The 27,582-nt window shown below is 44.8% G+C and overlaps 6 protein-coding genes across 34 annotated transcripts in view; 3 read left to right on the top strand and 3 right to left on the bottom strand.

Annotated features, from left to right (window-relative positions):
• ank1a (ankyrin 1, erythrocytic a) overlaps nucleotides 1–9,867 on the top strand; it is a 58,632-nt gene extending 48,765 nt beyond the window's left edge. For 14 of the 24 annotated variants that reach the window (XM_029162177.3, XM_029162174.3, XM_029162175.3 and 11 more), the window contains 6 exons: nucleotides 1,119–1,770; nucleotides 1,910–2,258; nucleotides 3,940–4,023; nucleotides 4,214–4,357; nucleotides 5,321–5,419; nucleotides 6,447–9,867. In XM_029162177.3, the coding sequence (XP_029018010.1) occupies nucleotides 1,119–1,770; nucleotides 1,910–2,258; nucleotides 3,940–4,023; nucleotides 4,214–4,357; nucleotides 5,321–5,392 (1,301 nt within the window). In that variant the 3' untranslated portion in view covers nucleotides 5,393–5,419; nucleotides 6,447–9,867. Of the gene's footprint in view, nucleotides 1–722; nucleotides 1,048–1,118; nucleotides 1,771–1,909; nucleotides 2,259–2,278; nucleotides 3,362–3,939; nucleotides 4,024–4,213; nucleotides 4,358–5,320; nucleotides 5,420–6,446 lie in introns of those variants that run through there. The other 10 variants (XM_029162185.3, XM_029162186.3, XM_029162180.3 and 7 more) reach the window with 9 other exon arrangements.
• Nucleotides 9,868–10,208: 341 nt separating this feature from the next.
• On the top strand, nucleotides 10,209–13,284 carry eif4ebp1 (eukaryotic translation initiation factor 4E binding protein 1). Its single transcript, XM_029162362.3, has 3 exons — nucleotides 10,209–10,707; nucleotides 11,791–11,985; nucleotides 12,715–13,284. Exons 1-3 carry the CDS (start codon nucleotides 10,572–10,574, stop codon nucleotides 12,744–12,746), a joined length of 363 nt encoding a protein of 120 aa, XP_029018195.1. The 5' UTR covers nucleotides 10,209–10,571; the 3' UTR covers nucleotides 12,747–13,284.
• A 1,563-nt stretch (nucleotides 13,285–14,847) lies between these two features.
• Nucleotides 14,848–17,101, bottom strand: spaw (southpaw). The gene is made up of 3 exons (XM_029162317.3): nucleotides 16,583–17,101; nucleotides 15,374–16,188; nucleotides 14,848–15,268 (listed from the first exon to the last, which is right to left on the bottom strand). The coding sequence occupies exons 1-3, from the start codon at nucleotides 16,839–16,841 to the stop codon at nucleotides 15,116–15,118; spliced, it is 1,227 nt and encodes a 408-aa protein (XP_029018150.1). The 5' UTR covers nucleotides 16,842–17,101; the 3' UTR covers nucleotides 14,848–15,115.
• Nucleotides 17,102–17,234: 133 nt separating this feature from the next.
• Nucleotides 17,235–19,683, bottom strand: dguok (deoxyguanosine kinase). 2 transcript variants are annotated; one of them, XM_029162335.3, is made up of 7 exons: nucleotides 19,106–19,683; nucleotides 18,887–18,996; nucleotides 18,573–18,772; nucleotides 18,346–18,493; nucleotides 18,129–18,244; nucleotides 17,827–17,926; nucleotides 17,235–17,626 (listed from the first exon to the last, which is right to left on the bottom strand). In XM_029162335.3, the coding sequence occupies exons 1-7, from the start codon at nucleotides 19,335–19,337 to the stop codon at nucleotides 17,600–17,602; spliced, it is 933 nt and encodes a 310-aa protein (XP_029018168.1). In that variant the 5' UTR covers nucleotides 19,338–19,683; the 3' UTR covers nucleotides 17,235–17,599. The 2 variants fall into 2 exon arrangements, with proteins under 2 accessions (XP_029018168.1, XP_055367664.1); XM_055511689.1 differs by having other exon boundaries at nucleotides 19,094–19,682.
• A 385-nt stretch (nucleotides 19,684–20,068) lies between these two features.
• On the bottom strand, nucleotides 20,069–23,387 carry tcn2 (transcobalamin II). 4 transcript variants are annotated; one of them, XM_029162308.3, is made up of 10 exons: nucleotides 23,239–23,387; nucleotides 22,977–23,041; nucleotides 22,356–22,548; nucleotides 22,061–22,230; nucleotides 21,572–21,724; nucleotides 21,151–21,323; nucleotides 20,889–21,063; nucleotides 20,630–20,816; nucleotides 20,435–20,553; nucleotides 20,069–20,330 (listed from the first exon to the last, which is right to left on the bottom strand). In XM_029162308.3, the coding sequence occupies exons 2-10, from the start codon at nucleotides 23,029–23,031 to the stop codon at nucleotides 20,269–20,271; spliced, it is 1,287 nt and encodes a 428-aa protein (XP_029018141.1). In that variant the 5' UTR covers nucleotides 23,032–23,041; nucleotides 23,239–23,387; the 3' UTR covers nucleotides 20,069–20,268. The 4 variants fall into 4 exon arrangements, with proteins under 4 accessions (XP_029018141.1, XP_029018143.1, XP_029018142.1 ...); XM_029162310.3 differs by having other exon boundaries at nucleotides 22,356–22,545; nucleotides 23,239–23,386; XM_029162309.3 differs by having other exon boundaries at nucleotides 23,243–23,353.
• A 543-nt stretch (nucleotides 23,388–23,930) lies between these two features.
• ccdc117 (coiled-coil domain containing 117) lies at nucleotides 23,931–27,511 on the top strand. Of its 2 annotated transcripts, XM_029162339.3 has the most exons (6): nucleotides 23,933–24,094; nucleotides 24,501–24,706; nucleotides 25,466–25,516; nucleotides 25,609–25,866; nucleotides 26,462–26,608; nucleotides 26,753–27,511. In XM_029162339.3, the coding sequence occupies exons 2-6, from the start codon at nucleotides 24,564–24,566 to the stop codon at nucleotides 26,994–26,996; spliced, it is 843 nt and encodes a 280-aa protein (XP_029018172.1). In that variant the 5' UTR covers nucleotides 23,933–24,094; nucleotides 24,501–24,563; the 3' UTR covers nucleotides 26,997–27,511. The 2 variants fall into 2 exon arrangements, with proteins under 2 accessions (XP_029018171.1, XP_029018172.1); XM_029162338.3 differs by having other exon boundaries at nucleotides 23,931–24,706.
• The last annotated feature ends 71 nt before the right edge of the window (nucleotides 27,512–27,582 follow it).

Raw genomic sequence — 27,582 nt, 5'->3', positions numbered from 1 at the left:
CATCCAGCTACTGTAAGTCTGGTACAAGTCCACTCCATGTGTCTATTTCACCTAATGTTGTTCCTGGGGATGTTCTAGAGTCACACAGTCGCTCCAGTAAACTTGCTTTGCCTTCATTAATATTCATCACAGTTTTGACCATTTACAGGAAGTTCTGCTGCTGTGATGTTCTGCGTTAGCATGCCGGATCTGTCTTCATCTATAAAAAAAAAGATGTTCAAGAAACCGTGGGAGTGACCTGAGTCCACACACTTTTACCAAGTTATATTATTGCACTTTAAATAATAATTTAAATTTGTGTTCAGGACAGCAGCCATGTGGCTTTTACAATAATAAAATGCACACAATACAAGTTGATTGTACTGTATATGTGTTTGCCTTATTATGAAGAATACGATCATATATTTGTTTCTATAGCTACTGTATGTTATACTAAATGCATCATTAGTATGTGTGTCAGGAGTGCAAGCAGGGGTGTGGACTGAGCTGACGTATGTGAGGAGAGAATGAGTTTGCCTGCATGCATGCTACCCAGCCTGACAGTATTAACCTGCCTGAGGGTTTGGATGCATGAGTGCATGTGTGCGACAGTATGAAGCAGAGAGAGCCGAGTGTTTATGGCATGTGTCTGTGTGACAAGGTGTGTGTCACTCGTGGGCAAGGTGTGTGTCCCAGCCCCAGGTCGGGTGCAGAGGCAGTAACTCCTGTCTGTCTCCCTGCAGGTAGCAGCCAGCAGAGCAGCACCAGGCACTGCTGGGTCCAAACCTCAGTCCCCAGTGTCGCTGACCGTCCAGCTGTGTCTGCTGCTGCTGCCGCTGCTGCTCGCACCATCAGCGCTGGCTGATCGAGCTTGACAACCCCTCTTCTAAAAGCAGCCTTTGCTCTTTTGTCCTAAGCTCCTTGCACCTTTTATCCAGCTCCTTTTGTCTTGGCCCTCCTATCTCTTTCTCCCCATTCATCTCCCATTTGTCCCTTCAGCCTCCTCTACTCCTCCCCTATATGCCCAGCTCCTGGGCAGGGGCACATACCCCCTTCTTGGGTCCCGGTGCTGTGGGCACGAGGTGGGGAGCGAGGCGGGGGGGCCGGGTGTCAGTGTGCCTCTCTCTGTCTCGCTCCAGGTTATGGGCTCGCGCAGGACGATCTCCTCTCACCGGCCTCCATGCAGTACAGCTTGCCCTCTCCGCTGGGTGCTGAGCCCTACTGGCAGGAAGTCTCCAGTCTAGACTGTGCCCCCATTGCCACCACAGAAGAAGACACCCTCATGGAGATGTCTGAGGTGCAAGTGTGGCCCTCAGGCAACAGCCCCTCCCTGGTGCCTGTGGAGGACTCCTCGCTGGAGTGCAGCAATGCAGATGATTCAGAAGGCCTGCTGGGGCTGCCATATGGAAGCCTGGGACGGCCGGCCAGTCAGGCCAGTGCAGCCAGCGGAGGGGGTGGGGTGCTGAGTGGCTCCATTGAGCTACCCGAAGACGATTCAGAGATGGGCGTTGACTCCCTCAGCACCGCCACGCCAGCGTCGCTTGGGGGCACCATCGCTGGGATCAATCTTAACGGGCTGAACAATGGTCAGGGGTCAGAGGCAAGTTCGGAGGCATCAGCACTCACCAGTACAACCGGTGGTGATGGAGCTGGAGGAGGAGGAGGAGGAGGAAGAGAGAAAGGGACAGGCTCAGAGGAAGGGCTTTCTCTTGTTGCAGGACAGCAAAGGGTGTACGCTCGGCTGAGTGAGTCACCTGGGCTGAGCTGCCTTGCAGATCGGAATGCAGACAGGTGAGCCAGATCTCTGCCTGACTCTGAAGTGATGGTGTGAAGCCACTGTACCACAACAATAAGTGGGAAGGGGTCACCAAGGGGGGATGATTTCACCTTAGTCACACGTGTATTACCTCCATCCATTCCTTCCTTTTAGGTCAGGTAATAGTGGAAGCGGAGGCGGTGGAGGCTCTTTCCTTTCCTACCTGCAGGATCAAACAGGCCCGGGGTGGATCCCTGTCACTGATCCTACTCAGGCCTGGGTGGGCAGTCAGCCTATACCCAGGCAGGCCATGGACGCCATGATGTCATCTGTACGCAACGCGGTGGACGGAGACCAGTCCCCCGTGTCCCAGGATTCTTTGCTGCAACCTGTGAGGGACATGGGACACTCGGAGATCTTACGGGGGCACTTCAGAGGTACCCAGCCATTTGAGAAGGGTTTGGGCTTCCCACACAGGGTTCCTGACCTGAGGGCCTGGGAGGACATGCGCCTGAAGGGCCAGGTGGGTGCCATCGAGCGGATTAGCATGATTAGCGCTAATCACCAGAAAAACTGGTGTGTTCTGTTGCTTTGTTTTCTCTACTCTACTGTACAACAAGCCAACACAAATAGGCACCCACACATTTAGGCTACATGCAGGGCCGGCCGCCCAAGATGGGCACAAACAGCATGTCCAGACAAATATAGCAGGAATTCTCACCGTTACATGAGCCCCCAAAGGTCCCACGTGTTGACTTCCTGACACGCCCCACCGCCAAAGACAATCTCAGTCATCAAAAGGAGCACTGTGCGTTGTGTTTAGGGCCCTTCTGGGCTTTTACTGGCCTGCGCCCACAACTAAACAGGCCACATTGGCCTCAATTGGAGGCACCAAGTGCTGCATATTGATATTTAAAGAACTGGTGTTGGACAAATGTGTCGGTTAGACTGTGTGCATCGCAGAGATTTCTTTGTGTTGTTAGAGTAACAGGTGGTAAAGGCAAAAGCTGTGCTCTCGCTACAGCACACAGAGCCGTGCTGGAGCGCCCAGGGATATTTAAAGCCCAGGATCACATGGCCAGAAATAGAGAGAGTCTGATTTGAAGCTGGCCAAGGTTGCTTTTGCCTGGATTTGTCATTGACCGGGTACTCCTGACTTGACAGCGGGAAGGAGAGGGACGACAGAGCTAGGGAGAGGGCCCACCGCTCCGGCTGACGGAGGAACGATATGAAACGAAGAGCGAGCAGTGACTGAAGGCGAAGGGGCCGCAGCTGTCGCCTTCTCTCACCCGCCGAGAGGGGAGTTGCGTGGGACGCGAGACACAAGGGAGCGAGGCGTCGTCGCGCGGGTCGCGTTGAGTTAGCGGGGATCCGAGCGGGGATCCGAGCGGGGATCCGAGCGGGGCCATGTGGGCCCTGGTGACCGAGCTGCTCTTCAGCTTCGTGCTGCTGGCCTTCCTGGTGATCAGCTGCCAGAACGTCCTCCACATAGCCAGCGGCTCGGTGCGCTCCGTGCTCGCGTACGTCCACGCCCAGCTGGACCGCGAGCTCGGCGAGGGCGAGGGCGTGGCGGACGAAGAGGAGAACGTCACCACGAGAGTGGTTCGCCGCAGAGTCATTCTCAAGGTACTAAAGAAGGGTTGGAGAGTCAGGCAGAGGTGTGGAGAGGGTTTAGTGGAGGATGCAGGACCGGCGGTGGCGACTGGATTTGTCAGGGTTCACTGCTGAACACGCTAGAAGTGGCTTAATGAAAGTTGGAGCAAGTGGATTTTGGAGTTTGATTCGCGCGTACACAACCTTGACTGACCCTCGTGCTCCTCTCAGGAGTCTGGCTGCAGGCATTTCCTAGAGCTTATAAATAGCCGCGGAGACATGCTGCAAATTATCAGTGGCCCTGACAGTATTATTATGAGCCACACGAACTGTAATTACAAGTGTCACCGGGGGCATTAGTTTGCTCGACAGATCCCAAACGCCGGATTTCCACGTTTTCACAAACAACCCTCCGACCCCTCGCCCGGCTGTCGCTCATCTGCTTCCCTGCGTTTCCAATTAGTGGGAGGATTTATAGGCTGCACGTCTTTATCCAGCAGCAGCAGCTATTTTTACAGGCTGTAGGTGTGCAACGGGCTGAACGCTGGGTGAATAATCGTCCCTTGCACCGAATGAACGCGTGTTTTAGCAGTGCGTGTCTCTGTCCGCAGGGCGACGAGGTTGAGGATCTAACTGGGGAGCAAGTAAGCGAAGAGCAGTTCACGGACGAGCATGGAAACATTGTCACAAAAAAGGTCGGTGTTTACGAGAGGCTTCCGCTTGTTTCACCAGCATGAATCACATTACACGATGCAGATGCAGTAACGCACAGCAGGCCTGCATACGTGCTATCGTTGACTCCATCCTCACTGCCTCACGCTGTCGCCCATCACTCTCACCTCCTGTGTGCGACTGTGCGTGTGTGTGTGTGTGTGCGCGTGACAGATTGTGCGTAAGGTCTTGCGCCGAGGGAAGGGTTCAGGTGAGGAAGGGGCTCACGACGTGGGCGCCGAGGACGGCGGCACCGACCTGGAGCTGGATGCCGAGCAGTTCATGAGCTACGCCATCCTGGGCCGGGACAGCGGCAAGGTGGGCCTCTGACGCGCCGGCGGCGCTGTGTGGCTCCGCGGGCTTTGCGCCTGAGGCTCCTGAGGTTACGCGTAGCTGCAGCGCAGGCGTGCAGGGAACACACGGAGCCCAAACGGACCGGCTGAACACCTACTGTACCGTTTGTGCTGCAGCTGGTTCAGAGAGAAGCCTCGTTGCGGGTGACGCTCACAGTAGGAGACCTGCATGAGCTTGTGTTGACAGCCGGGGACCTCATGCTGTGCATTCTCAGAGGCAGCAGCTCCGTTTCAGGCGAAGCGGTGCGAGTGTTTGGTCGTAACATTAACTTCCACTCAGACTTCCCTTCATCACGGTCGTCTCCCGCATGCGAGATGAACACATTGCAGTGTAGGTCACTTTGCTGTGGTGCTGTTGTTGCTTCACGCCAACCCACTCACAGTCATTTCAAGCTGCAGGTCATGTTTATTGACTCAGTTCCTGTGACTGTGGCTTTGGTGAAATTCTGTCTCCACTGATCAGCCAATTAAGTGACTTCTCTGTCTTTTTGCTTTCATTAAAGTCTAAAGTCCCTGAACTGTGTGCTCGATCCCTTAATTTCTCTGAATCGAAGCAGGTTTAGTAACTTTTACCATCACTGATTTTCACATGTCTTGTAGCTTAAAAATCCAATCCAACATGCATTTGTAAATATTGATGGACACTACTTTGTATCCCAGATACTGTAGATGTGTCTGATGCCGCCTTATCTTCCAACTGTCCAACTACCATCCATCACTTCTGTCCTTGTTTGACTGTTTATTCATATTTTCTTTCTGTTTCCTCCTCTTCTCTCCCTCCTTATTTGTGCCTCACATTTCTGTCACGTCTCCTTCGTTCTCTCTCTGCTTTCTTCTTCTCTCCTTTACTAACTTCCCCTCCATGTGTTACTGTGCTCCTGTCATTCCGCCTCTTTCAATCCTCACACCCCTTCCCCCCCCAATGTAGCCCGATACTGTGGATGTGAAGAAAGGTGCTCAGATAGTGAAATGTGCCAGTCTGCGAAGAGTTAAGCAGTGAGGCAGACTGGGTGCTGCGGCCCCGCAGGTACGGGACTGGCCCACAGCGCCTCGTCTGACCTGTGGGCTAGGCCATTTAATCCAGTGTCTCTGGGTTAAATGCATCTGAATGGACCTGTACTTTGATACTAATGATATGCAATGTGATGCTGGCATCACCCTTAAATCCTACACAAACATTTAGACAAAACCAGGGATGATCCCTATAGAACACAAAACTAAAGAGAACATGTTTATTTCTCTGTAATTAATACAGTATAATTGTCTTTTACACTCACACAATACATTGACATATAAAGTGCATATGGACTTATATTTGTCATCTTATTTTAATCTGGACACTGGATTGTTATTTATGCTGAGTAAAACGAAGAAACGTTAAAAGATTCCATTCTGTACTGACAAATGAGACACAAATATAATTCCACACAGATGGACATGAGATGTGAACGGATCATAATGTGTTAAAATAGTTCATATTATAAAATTATAAATTCAAAATTTCAGGCAAATATTTGTTTTATTGATTCATTTTGCATGCTGTGACAAGTTAGAACGGTTGGCACAATGTGCAGTTGAGGAAAAAATACACAACCAAGAGATGTCTGTTCGTCTGTGTGTGTGTGTGTGTGTGTGTGCGTGCGTGCGTGTGCGTGCGTGCGTGCGTGCGTGCGTGCGTGCGTGCGTGCGTGCGTGCGTGCGTGCGTGCGTGTGTGTGTGTGTGTGTGTGTGTGTGTGTGTGTGTGCGTGCGTGTGTGTGTGTGTGACTTACCCTTCCCAAACTAATGACATTCTTGGGGTTTTTTCAAGTAACACTAATAATGTGGTCCACACCAACGTTTGCCAACCATTTTGCTTGGTTTTTATGGCAGGACTAATGATTTGTGCTAACAGAGGCTCTGGGTATTTTAGCAAAGGCTTTTTTAAAGTGATTATGAATACTTTTGTATTGATTGACTGCAGCTGCATGTTAATAAGGTTTTGCTCGAATCCCTTGTAAAGTAGCAAGAGGAAGACGTGGTGAGTGGTAAATCTGCGTTCTTCTCTTTTCGCAGACTTCTCCGCAGACTTCAACCCCTTCACCAAAACCATCCTACATGGACACATGACCAGCAGCAGCTGACATGAGGACGAACACCACAGAGAGGGAGACACACGGCAACGAAAGGCAATAGACACTAACTCAAGACAACCACGGCGGCCATGCCGCCTGTCAGCACGCACCCGGGGAGAACGAGAAGGATTTACGTGGAGTTTTTATTAACTTTTTTTAAAAGAAACCATGGGGAAAAACATCTACTGCTAGGCTAAAAGCATGATTTCATATAAAACAAAAACCAAACACAAACAAAAAAAACGAGCAACCAAAACGTGCTTCCTGTTATCTGTATGAGCATGAGTGACTGCTGCCGCATGGCCTGTCTTTAACTACAAATACTGACGGAACACAGGGAAGGGGAACGCGGGTGGGGACGGACGGGGACCAGACCCTGCTGTATGGGACAGGCATGCAATGTATGGAATGGTCAGTCACTGGCCAGTTTTCTAAACAACAGGAAATATGGATCACTCAAATTCGACGACATAGGGGGGTACTAAAATAATGAGAATTACATAATGACACCCTATTTGCCACACGCTTCCAGCTGTGAACATCACAGGCTAGTTCTAAACCTGCCCCAGTGCTCTCAAAGTCCGGTAAAGCTACAGTTATCGCCCAAGGATATCGGTGTTGTACATAATATCGAATGCACTACAATGCTCTACGTGACCGTGTTGCGTGTCTTGTTCATGTTCTAGGATCCCTGTGCAATGCCACTGATGCTGCTGTTTCAGGTACATAAGGAGCCCCTCCCTGGTTTTCTCTCGTTTGGTTCGTACGCTCTGAACCCATATAATAATCTATATATCTTGGGAGCTTTGTGGGTACAAGAACATGCAAGTGTTGTGTCGCGCTGCCTGTCCTGAGTGTGCGTCAGGTTTCGTTGGTTCTTTGTGCTTTTTCCTTATGCTTTTGACATGTGGAGCTGCAGGGGGGACACGCGGCGCCGAGCGCTCGCTGCGTCGTGCTCTGGGATGCAGGCTCCTGCCTCCAGAGCGGTTTGCCTGAGATGATTGGTGACAGATTATCATCAAAGATGACCCACTTGTCCGCCGTGTGCTGTGTCCTAGTGATGTCTGCGTTACTCACATGTTGGAGCCAGTAGTCAGCTTTGCTCTCTGTCGTGCCCTACCTCCTCTCGCCCCTCGCTCCCCTCCGGGCAGCCTTTTAGAGTAGATGTAGCAGTCCTGTGTCCCGCCAGCAGGGGGACAGGGGCCCGTCCTCAGCTTGTAGCAGTGTCTGTTTCACCTCCTCATCCAGTACCACCACTCGCGAGGTGCACAGACCATCCCACCGCCACCAGAAGATGTCACTTTGGGGGTAAAGTAGCCGAAATCCTGATCATAATGTAGCACTGGTCTGACTGGGTGAAAGACGGGTCTAGGAGTTGGAAGGTGATGTCGAAGGTCCAGGGCGTGTTGAGCTGCGATGTTTGTCTCCTTGGTAATTCTCTGGAGTGTAGCGAAGACAGTCAGTCGCCAATCACTGTGATGAGAACCTGTAATACTGACCCGCAACTGTGAGCCGGACCTTCCTGAAGAGTGTCTCCTGCTTCACTCCGTTCTTTACTGTCATGACTTTTGTTCACGGTTTCTTGTCTTAACTGTCCTAAAGCAATAACTGCTTATCAGAGGAAAGGATGTTTATGTGGGTGTGCTTGTGTGACAAAGAGAAAGCGAGTATTTAAGTGTTACAGCTAACGTTCTTCCTAAGCTTGGGCGCTTTAGGCTACTTCTCACAGAAATGATGTCAGTACATATCCCTCATACTTTCACTTTGCCTCTTTAAAGACATAAAGTGTTGAGTCATTAAGGTGCCTGGTATCTTATTATCTCTTTGTTCCTGCCACACGTGAGGGAATGTAGGTGTGTTCAATTAGAGCTTTCAAACCCCATATAATAATCATATGCACGGGAAAAGGAATCTGAGTGTGTGTTTGCGTGTGAAGTGTGTGTGATTGCAGTATCACATGTTCAGTCCTGGACGGGACGAGTCAAGTTTGTGATAATATCGCAGACGTATCATAAATAGGTGACACTCTCAGATCATACGTCATTTGAATTAGTTGATTTACCTCCATTGAGCATGTCATCTGACTGAACGTCACTTCTCTGCATCTGTTTGTTTAACGTTAGACACCAAATATTTTACTGTCTGAAATATGTTGCAATAAGCAGCCATTAACAACTGTTCAGTATGACTTTACGACCACATATGATCAGTATAAAGTCTTGTTATGCTGTAGAAATCTGTGTTGGTTCTGTACTTTGGTAGATAACACACTATTCACTCAGTAGCTGCTGTTTATCCTAATAACATTTGACTTGACTACATTCTCATTTCATTAAGAACATGAACACAAATGATGCAAGATGAGGGATTTGAAGACAGGAGCATCAATTTTGTTTTTCGCAATTTAACCCTTAACTCTTCATCAAATATGATTCTATTCTATTTTTTTTTTAATCACAGAGGGTTTGATGTCAGTAGAACTGACAGCAGTAATGACGTATCAGTCATAGCATACTGTTCATGCTCCAAGGGCTCATAATTAAGGTATGCTCTGGTTGATTTGCAATGCAGGGGCCACAATACAAATTCACTGCTGCTCAAGGTTAGAGCAACAGGGGGCCTGATAAGAAAGACAATGAGAGGAAGCACTTTGAAGTTAGAGGAACTACGGGGAAGCAAGATGACAAGCATTTTTCCTCAACGCCGCCCATCCCTGACCTAGACTACCCCTGCCCCCTTATCAAATAAAAGATTGAGCCGGTTCTAAGGCTTCCACACGGTGACAGTTTGAACATGGTTTAGCGATGGAAAGCCCTGCACTGTGGGACTACTGACGACGTCATGCACCAAGTTCATGCAAAAATATTAACTGTTGCAAAAACTAGAAAACCCATGTATATTCCTTTAGAATGGATTGAATACGTTATTAACGCAATAGCATATTACTCAATACTAAGGAATGCAACTGCGCACATGCACAGAAAATGTTTTTAACATAAAAGGCTATATATATATATATAATATATAAATATATATATATATATTTACTTAGAATGCTATGCACCCTTACTTGTCAACTGGGATTCTAGTTATGTTATGGATGTACCTTTAGCATCATACAGCTGTAGCTACCAAGAGACTGTTGAGTTATGGGTAATGCCTGCAAGCTGGGGATAAATGGGGGTCTTGTGGGTGTTTTAACCTGTTTTGTTTTCCTTTTTTTAATGTTATGGAGAGTTGAACATGAATTTAAAATATACATGTAAAAGCCTTTTAATCCAATCAAATCCGAGGACATCTATTGACAATTTACTCTGTACACCAGCTCAACATTTACAAAATTAATAAAGAAATGAAATGTCTGTGTGTATAGTGTGTATATATTAGTGTGTGACAATTTATACACACTTGCTAGTGTGTTATTCTAGTTTTGAATAAATATGCTTGATGAACATGTTCCATGTTCCTGTGTAGACTCCTCGGTCTACGTCTTATTTAGGAGCCAAATGTTTGGCTAGCTCGCAAACAGAGAGGCTGCAGTGGCTGGAGCTCATCTGTGGTACAGGTATAGTAACATGAGCAGAAGGATGTAGCTTCACTTGATGCGGTCATTATACAGGCAGTTTGTGTAATGCCAAAGGATCTGGACTAATCTGTGTTCTACTGACTGCAACCCAAAGAGCCGTTGCACTGCTGTTTTGTGCCAGCAGGGGGCGGAAGAGCTCCGCTCCGTCCACACAGACGCTTCCCCTGCAGCCTGTCTGCTGCTGTTTCTGCCTTGTTTTGGGTGCGTGTAGAAGCGGACGAACGTGTGCGCAGGTCCGTAGACATAGAACCTGGACACTGCGTGTGGCCCTGTGCACTTTAATGTACTTTAGATAGGACCTGCCGGCAGTTGCACGTATGAAAAAGAAGTATTTGTTTGTATTTGTCGGAGAGCAGCCATTGTGTTGAGCCAAAGCAACGTCTGGACCAGGTACGGTCTCTGTTGTTTGGTCAGATCATATCTCCTGCCCGTCTCGTGTTATTCGGTTACCTGGGTCCAGTCTGTTAAAGTTGGGAGAAGATGTCCACTGACTGCGAGAAGACCACTGCTAAGGCCATCCCGTCGACCAGGACGGTGACCGTCAACGACGCAGAGCACATGCCCCACGACTACTCCACTACTCCCGGAGGGACCCTTTTCAGCACGACCCCGGGTGGTGCGTACCGCTGTTTACATTGTTTGTGCGCGCCGCTAATGTGTCCTATTGTTTCTATGCCAATGTGTACGCATATCCAGTCAGAAACTGCCTCGCAGATGACTGTTAGGCGTAGAAGAGCTAACTCCACGAGGTCGGCTGCTGCCAAACGCCACCGTGGAGAACCCGCTGCTAGCGCTGTTCACTGCTAACTGCTAACGCTAGCCAACGAGCGTTTGGCTCATGAGAGAGCGGACGCAAATACTCCAACTCTCGAGTACCATCGCAAGGATGAACGTGTTCCTGTGGTTGCTGAGCGGGTCTGTCACCGCTGTCACGTTTTAAGGGGATGCGCCTTCTGTTTTCATTGAGGGTCGTATCAGCTGATCTTTGTTTAAACGCTAGCGACGTCTCCCGTTCACCTACGTACGTCACCCACAACCAGAGCTGTGATTGGTGGTTTCCGGTGTGACGTCATAGGACGCGTTTACTTTATTGAATCCATATCCAATCCACTAATAGCGTAAACAAAAATTATTAGCGATATAATATCTCCCCTTGTGACCCCCCTTTGTCTTTGTGACATCAAAGACTGATTAGCGGCACATTACTAAAATGTTAGCTTTCTAATAAGCTTTTCAAATATCCATATATTCATCTTTTTTATGGACAAAAAATGTTGTACACTGTAATTACTATATTCTTACATATTTTCGCCATTAACCTTAATAATTTTTTAAGTTTTTATTTTTCTTGTATTGTTAATACTGCTGCTGTTCATTCCATACTGTTCCTCTATACTTCTGTCCTGTTTAATGTCTCTTTGCTGCTGCAGACAAAAGAATTTCCCCATCATAGGATGAATAAAGTCTAACTAATCTTACCTTAATTGTATTTGACAATTCAAAATATATTGTAAGACATCATAGCTGTATTTCATTGGCAAAGTAATGCAGAATGTGTAGTAAATTAATGAATTAATATGATGCATAAATATGATGAGTGATGCATGACTGAAGCAGCTGATAAAAGTAAGACCTCATTATGTCGTCTAAGCTACTGCAGTGCTTCTGTTCTGATGATCTTTGTCTCTCTACACAAAAGGTACCCGGATCATCTATGACCGAAGGTTCCTGCTGGAGTGCCGCAGGTCTCCGGTGGCCAAGACTCCTCCACAAGGTCTTCCCAAAATTCCTGGGGTGACAAGCCCATCCTCTAAAGACATGAGTGTGAAGGCTCATAATAGAGAACTACTCAACCACAACAACAACATCACTGAAACTGATAGCATCAACACCGGTATGCTGGCATTTCACACACATCATAGTGGTATTGACTCTACTTATTATAGAACTTAAAATCATGTTACAAATAGAAAACACTATTAAAACTTAACACAGAGTTACTCATGTTTACAATTCTTAACCATTGTAGTTGCTAGAATATATAATTGTTATTTTCTGATTAGAACTTGTTTTGTATATGTGTACTGTATATAAGCAGATACAAATTTCAAATCTCTCTAAAAACTAACTGACAGCTGATGAAGCTGTACCGATACCCTTGGATGACGTTTTCTACATTTTCCCACTTTTCAAATAAATACTTAGCGTTTTAAGTGGAAGCAGAAAAAAACAAAATACACCATCTTGTCTCTGTTGAGTTTGCTTTTGGAGATGCAGATACATCACAAACCTGTAAGTAGTCGTGTTTTTGAAGCTGTAGTATCATCAGGAAGAAATATTGAGATCACGGCTACATCCATTTTATTCATCCCTGTTCACTGTTTATTTATTTATTTGTTTATTTGATGCTTATTTAAGAACATATTTTTCTAGCCAGTTTCCTCATTAAAATTGGGTGGTCATGAAGTTATCAGTAACTGCCAAAAGATTTTGGCAGTTAAAATAGTTGTTGGTAATCAAGAGCATAGGTGGACATGTTAAAAACATGTATTCCTTAAATATTACCGTGAGTATTTACAAAAATCAGATTGATTGTGAAGTAAGTTTGTTTGTCTTTTTGCAGCTGAAGACTCGCAGTTTGAGATGGACATCTAGGTGGTGTTGGAATCAATACGAAGTCTTACCAACAAGATGCTGTGAAGAGGCTGAGGAGCAGCTTCTCCTCTCCTGCTGTTCCTTCCATGAAGACCGTATGCACAATGTTTTCATGGATTTTGTCTTGTTCAATCTTTGCTTATTTTTGCCCAGAACAAATACTTTTCTGCCTGCTATAATGCTTAAACCTGATTCATGTTTGACAAGTGTGCCTTCACTTAGTGGCTCAAGGTTTAATATTAATACTGAGAAGTGCGACACCTCTTCTCTCAGAGCTAGTCGTGAAAATGAAAGTCAGATTTCATAACCATTCCAGAAGGGTTTGTTATTTGTGCTTTTTTCACACATTCCCTGACACCTCTTTACAGATTTTGCCTTGAAATGTTCAAGATACTGTATAATTTGTATGCAATGCTCTTTAAAATGAGTTCTTCACCTGAAGTGTCATACAACAAAGTGTAAAACAATTTTGCTGATTGAATTATGAAACCACTTTTGGAGTAACAACAAGCATTAAATCAAAAGCCATTAAAGCAAACCACTCTTTTGTACTGTTGTGTTTGTGCACTGACTGATTGCTCCCCTGACTGCGGGTTTCTGTTTCCCTGAGTCCACTCTTACATGTTTGGGTGAACACGGCTGAGTTCTTTGCAGTGCAGCTGTGAAAGTGATAAGCTAATAAACATTATTAGGTGATAAATCCTAACTTTGACTGCTTGTTCGCAGCCTGTAGCATTTCCTCTGCCCTGTGGATTCAGCACATATCAGAGGAATTCCTCAAAGTGCTCACTGGCGGCTGATAACCTCTGTCAGTGGGCTGTTTAGCAGAGGTCAATATACAGCTGTACATAGCTGGCAGAAACCTCTACAATGAACATTTCCACCTCAGTTGCTGTCACCTTGCTAGTTATTCCAAATGTTCACCCTTTGAAGACTGCATCATTAAAACCCTCTGGATGAAATAGATGTGACATGACGTCCCAGACTAAATAATATTTATTGAACTAAAATACTCCAGCTCTCCAGCGTCTGGTTCTAAAGGTGCCTTTGTGCATTTTTGCTTTCCAAGCATGCATGACAGGTGGATTGGGCATAAAAGTGAGAGGATAAAGGTGTTAAAGTAGCATGTTCATTTACTGATTGTCTGCAAAACACATTTATATATCAAAAGTTTTTAATGTTATAGATCCCAAATATAGAGAATGGTCATAAAAAACATTTTGAGTAATATAACTTTTCAAAGCATGCATTAATATTTAGTCCTTTCTTACGTGATTTCGAGGATGTGGTGTGTTCAGGATGTACAGACTGTAAGAACTGACACATGAAGGTGACAGCACCAAGCTGCTGCTGCTGCTGCTCTGTGTTATTTGTGCCAGCAGTGTCAAAGCTGTACCACACCTTCTATTTTGCAAATGACCTCTCACTTAATGTTTTCATGCAACCAGCAAGTGATTGTTGCCCTTCATTTTGCTGTCAGTCAACTAATAATAATGTATGGCCCAAGTGGCAGCTGGCCAAACCTGAAAGTTAAATGTCTGGACATGTGGATTGAACAGTTTCAGCTGATCGGTTCCTGTCCGCCCTGTTCTTCTGTGTTTAAAGCCCCCCACACACATTGCTCTAGTGTTGGGGTCTAAACCTCTGCTTCCTGACACCCAGGCACCACAGAATAAACAAGTGCTACTCCCCCCCCCCCATCTGTCCTCAGGATAGTTTTGGCTGTTTGATCAGAATCAACAAAAGAGGCCTGGCAGCTAATGACCTCTGATGTAGGCCCTGTCATAGCTAAAGATGTGGATTGGAGGTGAGGAAGGCAAATACACTAAACTGTTAGCTGGTCAGAAGAGTGGGATTAAGGTGTGAATGAGTATCTACGAGCAGGTTGATCCCCTGAGCAATCTGTGATCAGCGATCTTAGTAAAATTGCTAATACACAAAAAAAACATTAAGTAACTCCTAAAAAGCTCTGGATGCTGTAAATCTTTGGCTTAAGAGTAAATGCCTTATATTAATGTTCAAACATAAATACCACTTAAAATATTAAAATTACTCAACTATGACTCAAAACATCACACTTGTGTCAAAATAAAATGTTTTATTATATTTCATATATTTACCAACACTTATATGTACAACATTTACATGATGATGTATAAATAGATAAAACATGTAACATTTGCATATTGAAGAAAATAATGTTGTTTACCACCGAGTGGATGAAATATATTATGATACATTCAAGTAACATCTGAAATCGGTCACATCATAAAATGCAATAACTGGCTAACATTATGTAAGTATGACAAAAGTGAAACGACAGATAAATTAAATTTTCATTTTTAATGTTATCGTGAGCAGTGATACTTTTAGTGACAGCCGCACTCTTCCACGATCATGTCCTCGTGATGCCGCAGGGTCAAATCATCGTTCTCATAGTACAGCATGGAGATTGGGCTGAGGCGCGTTGGCACGCAGGACGGACAGGACACCCGTTCTGGGTGGTAATGTCGCAAGAGGCTCTAAAAAAATGTTAATAACACACATGAGCAAGCTGGCACTTACTGGAAAATGTGTTTTAAATTGTGAGGGTTACATGGGAATATAACATCAAGCTGTGGGCCCACCTGCATGTACGCGTGGTTGGTTGGGCTGAAGCTCTCATCCAGTGGAATGGGACACTCTCCCTCACAGCGATACGCGTTGTAGCGCTTCGGGTGCACGATCCACTCGTCCCAGCCGATGTGGTCGAAGTCCACCCACATATCCACCCTCCTGCACAGCGGCCCCTGGAGCGGCTCTGGTGCCGGCGCCGCAGAGGGCGCAGCTCCATCGGTGACTCTCATCCTCTCCAGTCGGTTCCTTTTGTGCCGGCGACTCTGACCGTCGCTGCTGAGCCTGTCCTCGTTCACGTACTTGGAGTTCTCCACAGTGTGAATGAGACTGTAAGCTGCCTGGCCTTGCTGAGGCAGGTTATGCCTGGAGAAGATGACCATCGTGACCCGGTTTGTGGTTGGATGGCTCATTTTTGCTTGCCTCTGTTTGAAGCTCTTGGGGAGGAAGCTGCCAGGTGCCTCCCCTTCGTTTTCAGCACCACTCCCGTGCTCTGCCTCAGGTTGACCCAAGGCCTCTTTACTCAGCGCTCCATCCCCCTGGTACAGCCAGTACTTCAACAGAGCCGTGACGTTGAAAACCTTCCAGGTGGATCTGATGCTATCGGGTGATGTCCCCAAGCTTCCCAAGAAAAGAGGCTCCTCGGGGCACGATGCACTTCCCCACTCACAGTTCTGTTTCTGGGAGTGATACAAATCCACAGTGGCGTTCTTAGAGGCAGAGAACGCTGGCAGTCGGATCCTCAGCTCTGCCAGCTGGACCAGATCACTTGTAGAAATGGATGACATGTCAAATGTGACTGTCCACCTTTCACCCACTTGCTGGCAGCCTAAAAATGAAACAAAACCGGCAGATTAAAACACTGATGCACACACAGCAGGGTACATGAACCTGGGAAAACCAGATCCCTGGACAAATGTCAGTGCGCTGGAGTGGGAGGGTGAACAGGACAGGATGTGTATTGAACCCCCCTCCCTGTGTAAGGACGTCTGAGGGCTAAAATACACACTCTCTCACATAAAACAGAGAAAGCCTTTAAAGTCGAATAAGCATTTTGACACTTGCTGGGTTGTAAAATGGATGAGTGCAGGGGGTTCTGATAACACAGATAGTGCTGCTGAAGGATGGTACACTGAACACTAACCTCAACTTACTAATACTAAAACTAACATGGAGCAACTATCCAAGTGACACATGCAGTACAGTGTAGAGTGTGTACTCACCTTTTGCTGTCAGGCTTAGAACAGAGTCAGAGCGGTGTGTTGACGGGTTGTTTGCGACAGTGCTGACACCTACTGATGGTGAGGAATCAGCCGTCCTGAAGGTGCGGTACAGCTGCATCATGTACGGAGGGTATCTGCTGTGATGAACGGAGATATCCCTGACTGCTGAACTCATGTTGAGGCTTGTGGTAAAGCTGCAGCCAACTCCAAAACAGCAAAAGAGAAATGTGCACAAAATGGTCAGGGCTCTAGCTTCCATTGTAAATGAACCAAAGTAAGAAAACTTTCAGGAAAAGAAGAGAAGAGCTGCTTCTTGTCTCTGGCTGGTCCCAAGCTGAACTGATGCTTTGTGCAGACTGAGCTCCAGACAGGCTCCTTTATAGTGGACAGCTGCCCTTTGATGACCCCAGGGCACTCCAGGCATCTGAACAGCCCCTTGGATCATCAGAGCACATCAGAGGCCAGATAAAGAAAACATTTAGCCAAGGTCATTGTCTCTCGCTTTTAATATTCATTCAGGAGCTTAATACCTTTGAAATGGAGGAAATAACTGACAACTAACATTGCATACTCTTTACTAACAGTGGCAGAAGTAATGTGCATTTGCACAAATAGACAAGAATGAAACGAATTAAAAGTGCATCACAAAAAGTATAATAAATAGGTTTATTAACAACAACAGCAACTTTACAGGAATGCAAAAATGTAATGTGTAAGATCAGTACACAGTGGTTCATACAGGTCCTAGTTTAAATATGTGACTCATGAAAGAGAATTTGAACGATTAAATAAAAAGCAAAGTATTGTATATGAAGTAACACAAATAGCTAATAAAATTTAACGGAAACAAAAGAAACAACAGTAAGACATCAGTTTTATAGTATGATCCTGGAGATGATCCACTTAAACCTTTTACTTCCTTAAGGCTCATAGTCATTTCTATGTCAGTGAATACAGCTGACAGGATCAGGTGTGGCTGGTCTCATGGACATGGCAGCTGATGACTTCCCTTTGCTCTCATAAAGCATTAAAGAAGTTCTTCACCTGAGGATGAAAGTTATTTTAGGACGACAGTGGATCAGCAACATGAAACAAGTCAACAATAAATCAGACAACAGATATGCGCAATGGCTTCTCATTACAGCAAGGATTAAACTGTGGCAAATGGAACAGGAGATAATAAACCACCCTTGTGTGCTCACTGTGTTATCATTACATACTGTCTGAACATTAGATGAACCTACCTTTATGAGAAATTGATCCCGCACCTCTAGATCAGCCTGAAACTCCACACTGGCATCCAGTTGTAAAACAGGTATATGTTTCAGTTTCTCAAAATGTAATCTGAAAAACAAAAACAAAAGCCAAGCTGTGTTAGACACTGCTATTCCCCAGGCCACATACTGATGACAGTCATCTGTTCACAGGCAAGCAACGAACAGCTGCAAGGAAAGCTATTTCAAAAGGGACAGTGTGAGCAGGGCATCCTGTAACACAATGGTTGCACCACTACTTGTGTTATGTAACTTTTGAAGCAACCACTTACTCAGTGCTCTTCTCAACAAGCCACCTCTCATGTTGAATGTGGAGCTTATTTAGATAGTCCAGCTTCACTCCAATCTCTTCAGACCGCCCCCGACGCTCCAGACGTTCCATACATTTCTGAGACATAAACAGATTTCCAATGCATCTGTAACGTGTATTATGAAATGAAACACCTGCGTTGTCTTGGATTTAGGACATGGAAGGTTTCATGCACAAACCTGTGGCGGCGCTCTGAGGTAAATGATACCCTCCAGCTCCACCTGGTGTCCAAACTGTTCCACCAGGAGAGAGTGCCAGTCCTGGTAGACTGCCCACTCTGTGGAGTTGATGCAACCCAGCTCAAACATATTAAGAGCAAAGATGTATCTACCAGGATAGTGTTAGGTTTCATATTTAGATTCAGATATTTCATCATTTAATTCTTCATTTTTGCAGTGATAGTCACCTGTCACTGTACACCGAGCGCTCATAAACCTGCACAGGTGTTCCCTCTGAGCGGAGCAGGCGAGCTGGAGGAGGCTGTAGCTGTGTTCTGAACCGGCTCATGCAGGAATACGTCTGAAACGTGTAGGACCAGCGCTGGGGATCCTGGTACATCATCTGCAGCAAGTTGATGACTGTTGCCTGAGGTGATGCAACAGTCCCCTGTCTCACACACACACACACACACACACACACACACACACACACACACACACACACAGTGACTGATTTGCAGCCTTTGTTGTTGTTAGGTTATTATAATACAAATGATCAAACCTTGGAGGCCCCACTGTTAATGTTCTGCCATTTGCTGACAGGTTCTGCCATCACCTCCCAGTCTGGACTCGCTGACTGCAGGAGTCTGGCAAAAGTTGACTTTCCAACAGCTGATGTTCAAAACACAAGGATTGTACATATTAACAGACATGCAAGTGAAGTATATAGAGTAAATCTAATTTTGGCGAAGATACAAACTACAAATACTTCTGATCTCACCGATGTTGCCTTCGATAGAAACTCTCTTCACTCGAGCTTTTCCATCTTGAATCGGAACCTGACTCGACAGACACCTTGAACGGGACGGACTGGTGCCACCTGTCTTCTTAGCCGACATGGTTCCGTAAGCTGTGCTCCCGTGCGGACCGGGCACGTTCAGTCCGAACCCAAGGACCCGGCGCAAGCCCGTTAGCTTATTACATCTGGAAACAGGATTAACGCAGCGATACATCGTGGCGGGGATGTGAACACCTACAGACCGTTTGCTTTTCAGACCCACCTACATGTTTTACTGAACAAATATTACTAAGCAGTGTAGAGGATACTTTACTGCTCGGTAACCCTCATGGCAGCTAGCGCCTCCTCTCCACGAGCTAACAGGGACTTTCGTTAGGACTACCGGCAACCACTTTTTAAACAATTGTATAACTATTACTATTTTATAAGAACTGTTATAATTGCTTTTCTTAAAGCAGTCGCTACCTCGCGTTTTGCATATTTACTCTCGGTAAAAAGGTACTTATTTAAAGAAACCATGCTAAAATGTTATAAACAGTAGTACTTCCGGTACACGTGCCGGGTACTTTCGCAATAAAAGCATTTTAAATCTTCCGTGCTGCTGAATGTCAAACTATAGTTTTATGTAAACACCTTATACAAAGTCTATTTTAAAGTAAATGAAGTAAAGGAAAAAATAATATAGCAGCTGTAAGTTAACCTACTACGTTATTGATAAATAAAAATCACATTTTATTGCTAAGGAAGACTTTTACTTTCATGTTGTATTTATTGTTTAGGAATGTTTGTCGCTGAATTTGTATGTATATGATTTCAAAAGCATTTTAAAATCCACCCAGCCATCAGGACTAAAGTAGCTTTACCTGTTCAACAATAGTTATTGTTGTTGAAAGCTTTCACATCTAAATCTATGCAAACTAATATAAACACAAACACTGTGAAAAATGAATTTAAAAATCTATCACAGCTTTATTTGTTTGAAAATACAATTGCATTTTGTAAAACATTTCACAGTAATTTAACATACAGTATGTTATATTAGTAATATTGACACATTCTACAGTACCTAAAGTGAATCATTCTGATTAAGTGTAAATATAGGTTAAACTTGATATGAAAGCTTTGGATCCTTCACCGACTGACTCTCAATAGCTTGTGTTTTTAATGGTCACCTTTTGTCCTGCTTCAATCTTATAGTCATTGATACCTGAAGAAACAAACAAACATTTTTCTTTAATTAGGAAGCAGATCACAGAAATTAATAGATGACTCTTAGTAAGTCACAGTGCATATGTGTGCATGTGTCCTCACCCTCAGTCAGACCAGTGCCATCAGAGGAGAGGTGCCAGTATCTGCGGTCACTCTGCCTGGCCTGCTCTCCATTCACCATACTGAGGAATGGTCCCCACAGGCTGGACTCTGTCTCAAACCTGAAAAGCAGCATAAAAAAGACTTTTTAACAAAAAGCTGAACCCAGCACAAAAGCCAATGACACAGCAAACTCACGTGAAGCCGGCATTTTTCCCCTTGAGGAGTTCAAGGGCCTCCAACAAAGAGCTGCCCTTTGGCACATCCACAGAGTAAACAGCAGCCACCCCACCAGACGTGATGACTTCCACTGTCACTGCCACTGCCACGTTGCTGTCACTGGCTGTAACTACCACAGGATCAGTGGGCTCCAGCACCAGAGTGTCTGTGGGGAGGTGAACATCAATAACAGCATAGACACAGTGGCCTCAGGGGGCAGATATAAGGTTGCATGTACCATCCTCATTGAGGCAGTCGTGGTTTTGAACCGTGAGGTAGGATTTCTGCTGGAGAGCTGGTAGAATCTGAGACATAGCCATGGGGTTGTGGTATATGTTCCTTCTGGCGTCTGTCCTCATGGCCTCCAGTGAGGCAGCACACTCCTCCACCTGGTTGCCCATTGCCAATAAGGCCTGGGTCGCAACAAATAATTACACATGAGCTGCAAATAAGCTGTTCTAGAATACTGTGATGGAGACAAGTCCCAGTAGGATCCTTACCTGAACTGCAAGACCTGTGCTGAATTCATTGCCGATATGGCCATCAGCCCTGCGAGCTGTAGTGAGTTTCTGCTTAATCGTGCTGAGGGCAATGTTGAGCTCAGCAGCACCGTGCACATGAAAACCTGCAGTCTTCACACACTGGAGAGCCATTCCAGCCATGGCATAGGTATCTACAGGAAGAGACAGAACTGCACTTAGAGGAAAAACCCTCGTAAGACAACTCTACTAATACTAATTGTCCAGTCTCTTCTTCGTGTTCATGTCAGTTTTGAAAACCTAACACTCAGCTGGTTTACTCGTGTTCTGTAATAATTAGTTAGTACTTATATTATGATTTGCGATTAATGTGTACATGTATTTCATATATTGCACATTTACCTATTAAATAATAATTAAAACATTGTCAGGTTTCACTCACCTATACTCACAGAGTCTCCATGTTTGAAATGCTCATGTTCTACGGCCTTAATAAGCTTGTTGCTGACATGGTTGTTGACCCTGACGCCGCTGACACAAAGAGCCAGAATACCCAGGGAGTACTGGTAATAGTTGGTCGAAGGGCGTTGGCTGACTGCATGAAGGAGGAAAAGAAACAGAAGACACACAGTTACACTTTGACTTTGGATTATGGTTCAAGAACATGAAAAACCTTTATATTCTCCAATAACCTAACTACTAAAGAATTAGTAACATGACATCAAGCTTATTATACAACAAAATGGAGACATACTGTAAGGATAACCCGAGTAATAATATTAATAATTAGTAAGTGCATCGGTTCTTATGGATCCCTTTCAGAAGTAGTAGCTGCAGCAATAAACTTTGAACTCATTTTGTAGCACAATGTAAAACAGGATGATGAGCTTTTTTATGACAAACTTGACCTTTAAGTCGAATGACAACGTACAGGCAATATGCTCCTTCTCGTCCTCCATCTGCTTCTTCAGGACTGTCAGCAGAGTCTCCCTCTTCTCAGCCACAGTGAAGGTGACGGTGTTGAGGTCATAGCAGGAGGACTTTAAGGCCAGAGTGTATAGTGCCAGGAGGCCATCTATTGGCTGGCTGTTAGAGAGAGAGCTGAGAAAAACACCAGACACAAGTTCAGGGAACTACATAAAAGTGAAATCACACATCAGATTTTAAATGGGGCATTTGTTACATCACACCAACAAGAAAAAGAACATCTGTGATCGCTACATTACTTTTGTATGTCATTGTGCAATTTGGTTTTGAGTCTGTTCAGGTGCTCGTTCTCCTTGGCAAGGTTGTGCACGTTCGAAAGTCGTAATGCCAGGTGCACGCTGGGATTGGGAGGTTCCTCCTGCGTCCCCATAGAGCGAAGGAGGTTCTTATTGATTGAGAGAAGCACCTCTTGGTGTGAGCCTTCACTATCTGCTTTGAAATATTTATCAGATAAAGACGTCAGACAGAAATCACAGCCGTGAAAAACAAACCTAAGTCACTCTCAAGCAGAAATCAACAGGATCTGAATCATCACTAAAGCAGAACTGCAGCATCAGCAGTAACAAAGGGAACAAAGACATTGAAAAAATCTATACATTATACAATACATTATATTTTACTCTAAACTCAGGGAAAGTAAGTTATACCATTTATACTTTTTTTTTCTTTTCAAAATTTTAAGCTGGACACGTTATGTGAAAAGTCGGGCAATATCAAGCTACCCCTGTTCATAAAGACATAATTGCGAAATCAGTGAGTGTCCAGATCAGTGAGTCATTATATTTGTAAATTGGGTTTTTCAGAAAGTCAGGCTTAAGAGACCGGTGGACAGTCATGGTTACTAACTAAAACAAACTCACCACATGGTTTGGCAGAGGCACAGGCCAGTAGACCTATTAGGATTAAAGGCAACATTCTGGAAAACCTGCCAGACAAAACAAAATAACGCCACGCTACAAATAACATGTGAGGAAGAAAACTGCATACAAGACAATAATTTACATATTAGAAATAAATATCATTAAAGATTAAATACTGTCGTTAAGTTACATAATAACATTGTCCCAGCTAAAAAGTAACGAGATGCTACCCATCGCACTCGAGTAAACAGCGGTGTCCTACCTACAGAGAAACTCCACCGTGAAGAATAAGGACACAGGCTCAAACAACAGCTTCTAGTACGTCTGGGTCATATGACTCGTCATTTGCGATTCCGCCGACAACTCGACGGAAATCAAGAGGGTCCAACCAAGATACACTGGACTGTGGGGCGGAACATCGACAGGTTCCAGGAGGTAACTATCTTGTTGACGCTTGTACTCTTTGACAAGGACGACAAATAGTTGCCCGTCGGATTTATCCTCATTTGTAAATGTCTGTCGTTGTGTGTGGTGTTGTTCTCTTGAGGCACAGACCATAGTTATGACAAATGACTAATTACTGATGGCAGGAAAACTCTTACAAAGCCGCCAACCTCAAAGAAAGAGTCGAGGCTTTAGACTTTCAATCAAGTGAAATAAAGAGACACCTAGTGGTTAAGAATTGTAGTGGCCCGTTATGGTGATAAAGTTATAGTTATGAGAGTGCGTTTGCTGATTTATTAAAAACCTTTTCACCAGACGTAATTTTTTATATCAGTTGTCTGCAATGCTCCAGTTTCAATTAATGTTTATGTATGTTTCTAATTTACCAGTATCGACAGTTAACTCGCCATTTTAAACGTCACCCAGCTGACCTCTGTCTCAACTAAACCGTGTGTTTTAACGCACGCATTAGTCGCACTGAAACTACATTACCCACAATTCACCTAGCGGCACGTTCGCATTTCTAGAACTTCGACGCATCTTCCAGCGCGTCTGGCGCTTTCAGCGTACCCAGAAAACCACGGCTGCGTTCACACTGCCTTTCAAAGTGTTTCCACCTAAAGTGACGTCAAATCGTTGCGCACTTCGGTTCGTCGGTAGCGTCGTAACAGTAGGTCAGTTGGACACGAGCGCGTAGAGTCTGTCGTTGTGCGCTAATGGGGCTAGTCCAGGGGAAACACGGTGTGGTGAGCGGAGCCGAGCTAGCAAAACATTAACATAAGCAGTGAGACATTACGGGGCAGTGCAGCTGCACAGGTCGGCCTCCAGCCACAACTTTGTGGGCTTCTGCTTATCTCGTAAAGCTGCTAACGTGATTCTGTAACAGAGGGCGGTTGTTACCGTGTGCGTGTATATGCCATGTAGGTTAACGATAAAATGACAGTGCTGCTAGTTGTTGTAGACAAGCAGCCAGCTGACCGTTTCACCATGCAAGTGTAATGCGATAAGTCATGCGTCATGCACGTTACAGAAAAATACTTTCATCCGCTTATCTGACTGGAATCAATGCTGATTTTCCAGATAGACCCGGTTGTAGTTATCTACTAGCGTGTGTCTATAAACCATTTCACGGACTGGACCACCATGCATCACCCTGCTCCATCCAGCAGTGATCCGGGGTTTCTGCCAGCCATGTATTCATTTTCAGGTCCTACGAGCCTCCCCGCGTTTGACCTTGGATCTCCAATGATGTCTGCTGACCTGCAGAGAGCGTCAGTTTATGACCAGTGAGTATGTGACGTCAAAATAAATGTAACCGACAATCGTTGACAGCGTTTGATCGATTTGCAGATCAGCAACAGCACTGATAGCGCCTAGTGGTTTAATGTAAGGGCAAATCAGGATATAACAGGGTAAATGTGATGCTGGTTGTGATCAACAGGTGCCAGAATACAGAGCATCACAGCACCGCACCTGTAGACTGATCAGAGCGGACCGTCCGCTAAAGATGAATGGGCAAAAATACCAGTGGAGGCAAGCAAAAAAGCTGGACAGCAATAATAGGAAGCGTTTGATTGCTGTAATAGCCTGATTATTGAGAAGCGTTGAATAATATGGAAAATTAGTATTGTTTTTCACAATGATGGCTCTTGTGCATCGTCTTATTATCTTTTGAGGCCTGTGTCATTTCCAGTTAAAACAACAGCAAAAAAAACACTGGTTGAATGAAAGTAACTTTAAGTTAGGGGGTATGAATAATTTCAGACTCAGTCACATCACTTTTCTGTAAATGATGGAGACAGAAAACTGCAACGGTGACACAGCCTTGTTTGCCTGTTTTCCTCATCAATTTTCAGTTGCAGTGAATGAAGACTTGCATTAATTTAGCCCTGTTTCGCTGTGTTCTGTGACTAGCATGATCCAGATCATTGTACATGCATTGTCTCCATGAGTTTTACTTTTAAAATAGTGTTAGGGTTTTGGCTAATATGTGTGTCTATTTTAGCTTGACATTGACATTTTTTTCATATCTGTCTGCCTCACAGCACCTGGGAGACACGATGCCTCAGAAAGCACAGGAGGAGAGTTGATGATGAGTAAGTTAGAAATACATAACAAGTGCAAGATGGATAACAGTGCTGTAATAAATATACTTTTGTCAATATAAATATGTATATATTTTTTTCAGAGCATGTAGTGCCAAGAAGAGGAGGATTGAGGCGGAGGCCGACATTTCAGAAAACACTAGCACCTGTAATAACTGGCCAACAACAAATGTTTGCCCACTTCTGTCAGCACAAGCCAGTCTTGCACTTCCACAGCTCTGTGCAACACCCCAGCCCTTGAGTTTGCCACAGACCTCGTCTGCCTTGTCCCAACCTGACACGGAGAGCTCCTGCATGGAGATAGAGGCAGCTCAAAGGAAACTTCGTGAGATTGAAGACAGGTATGAAGTATGCTTTGTGTGTGAAAAGTTGCATATATGTCATTATGTCAATAAGGGTTGGAAACCTATAAGACGAGCAGACCTGCCTCAGATTACAATCAGATGAGACGAATGGGAGGGCTTGTAACAGAAACTCCTCATAGTCTCTTAGAAGCCCAGTGGGACAGGAGACAATGAATTGGACCTTCTTTGCAGACATAGGACCTGAACATTTTGCATTATTGACCATAAGCTTCTCTCTGTATGACAGGAAAATTATCTACATCCCACCAGTCAATCCAGATTTATGAAGAATTAATAAATCTAAGTTTTTGGAATGGTTTAATGTATTATCTAGGTTCTTGATATTTATTTATAAAGTATTATGTTTTTCTAAGCTTGGATCTATTTTTATCATTTGGCTTTTGTGACAAAAAATGTAGATTTTACAGAGGGAGTATTACTATTTACTACTACTGTAACTGTTTCCTTCAAATGTCTTAATAATAATTAAAAGTAGAATGAGGGAGGGCTGAGCCTCAAACCTCTTGATTTCCCAGAGTTGCATATTTTAGCTTTTAATGTCAGTAAATAATCCCATATTGATGTATCATAGAATAACGCTGGAAGATGATGATGAGGATGACAATCTGGATGTAGAGCCAGCACCAAGACGACCAGTGCTGGTGATTTCTGACAGTTTGAAGGAGGGCCTGCAGCGCGGCATCAGTGACATCCTGCCGCACACAGTAGCCCAGTCTGTGTATGTGCTTCTTACTTTGCTATTAGAACATTTACTGTTTAGAGCCTAGGTCAACATGTGACGTTTGTTCTCCTGATAAGTCCTCCTTGAAGCTTTTCAACTTGTTTCTTCTTTCTGTCTCCCATGTCTTCCACATACTCTTAGGAGCCATTCCTGCATGGAGTTGGTGCTGTGGCGACCACCAGATGATCCTTTCTGTCGGAGGCTAAAGGACTCCTTACAGAAACAGCGAAAACAACAGACAGTGACACGGCATTCCCCAACCCCGTGTCCGTCCCCCAACCCTCACAGTGCCCTCAGCCCCTCCAGTCCACCTGCGCACACACACCCTCCTGTGTACAGCTTTACTGTGGCCCACAGCTCCGGAGAGGAGGACATGGAAATGTGATCATACGCAAGACTGGTCATACTGTTACTGAAAAGACCACGAGGACTCAGAGCCACTTGATGGTCAGTTTGGCAAAGGATGCATACTGTGCATTTTTGAACCTGTTTGTGCAACACGTCCTTTCCTCTACAGTCATTTAGTCTAGGTTCTCTGACCGTAACTTCAGGCAACTGCATGTAAAAGCTAACTGCAACATTGATGTAATTTATTCCTTCAGATCTCCAGGGCAAGTGTCATTATATAAAAACTTTGTACAGTCTAAAGGCAGCCTTATCTAAACAATTTTATATATTGCAGAATTTATATTTGCCCTTAGTTATAATTTTGCCAAAGCCTAGTCATCAGCACACAGGTGTACTGTGTACTTAAATGCCAGTGTGAAGCACAAGAAGTAAAAGGAAAGGAATTTCACTTTTGTATGATTTGTTTGTATTTTCATATGTATATTAGCGTTGCAGCCATTGAGTGTTCAGTGTACTTTATATTTGTTTTTCAATAAACTCTTGCCTAGTCAATCCAGAGATTCTTTGATTAGTTGATGAAATGTATCTTAGGTTTAGGGAAAACACAAACTTCAGTTTACATC

Source organism: Betta splendens, chromosome 9 (assembly GCF_900634795.4).
Source record: "Betta splendens chromosome 9, fBetSpl5.4, whole genome shotgun sequence".
NCBI lineage: Eukaryota > Metazoa > Chordata > Actinopteri > Anabantiformes > Osphronemidae > Betta > Betta splendens.
The sequence above is the reverse complement of the archived record's forward strand: the minus strand, read 5'-3'. Positions and strand labels throughout refer to the sequence as shown.

Bases quoted from the DNA above. Each gene is read 5' to 3' on its own strand.
- eif4ebp1 (XM_029162362.3), top strand. From the start codon at position 10,572: ATGTCCACTGACTGCGAGAAGACCACTGCTAAGGCCATCCCGTCGACC. The intron at 10,708-11,790 runs GTGCGTACCGCT...TCTACACAAAAG, and splicing joins TTTCAGCACGACCCCGGGTG to GTACCCGGATCATCTATGAC. The intron at 11,986-12,714 runs GTATGCTGGCAT...GTCTTTTTGCAG, and splicing joins AACTGATAGCATCAACACCG to CTGAAGACTCGCAGTTTGAG.
- spaw (XM_029162317.3), bottom strand. From the start codon at position 16,841: ATGGAAGCTAGAGCCCTGACCATTTTGTGCACATTTCTCTTTTGCTGT. The intron at 16,189-16,582 runs GTGAGTACACAC...TTTCATTTTTAG, and splicing joins TCTAAGCCTGACAGCAAAAG to GCTGCCAGCAAGTGGGTGAA. The intron at 15,269-15,373 runs GTGGGCCCACAG...ACATTTTTTTAG, and splicing joins CCAACCACGCGTACATGCAG to AGCCTCTTGCGACATTACCA.
- dguok (XM_055511689.1), bottom strand. From the start codon at position 19,337: ATGTATCGCTGCGTTAATCCTGTTTCCAGATGTAATAAGCTAACGGGC. The intron at 18,773-18,886 runs GTTTGATCATTT...TGTGTGAGACAG, and splicing joins TTAACAGTGGGGCCTCCAAG to GGGACTGTTGCATCACCTCA. The intron at 17,627-17,826 runs GTAGGTTCATCT...TTTCATCCTCAG, and splicing joins GGGATCAATTTCTCATAAAG to GTGAAGAACTTCTTTAATGC.
- tcn2 (XM_029162308.3), bottom strand. From the start codon at position 23,031: ATGTTGCCTTTAATCCTAATAGGTCTACTGGCCTGTGCCTCTGCCAAA. The intron at 22,231-22,355 runs GTAATGTAGCGA...TGTTTTTCTCAG, and splicing joins TTGCACAATGACATACAAAA to CTCTCTCTCTAACAGCCAGC. The intron at 21,324-21,571 runs GTGAGTGAAACC...CTCTTCCTGTAG, and splicing joins TGGAGACTCTGTGAGTATAG to ATACCTATGCCATGGCTGGA.
- ccdc117 (XM_029162338.3), top strand. From the start codon at position 24,564: ATGCATCACCCTGCTCCATCCAGCAGTGATCCGGGGTTTCTGCCAGCC. The intron at 24,707-25,465 runs GTGAGTATGTGA...TCTGCCTCACAG, and splicing joins AGAGCGTCAGTTTATGACCA to CACCTGGGAGACACGATGCC. The intron at 25,867-26,461 runs GTATGAAGTATG...GATGTATCATAG, and splicing joins CTTCGTGAGATTGAAGACAG to AATAACGCTGGAAGATGATG.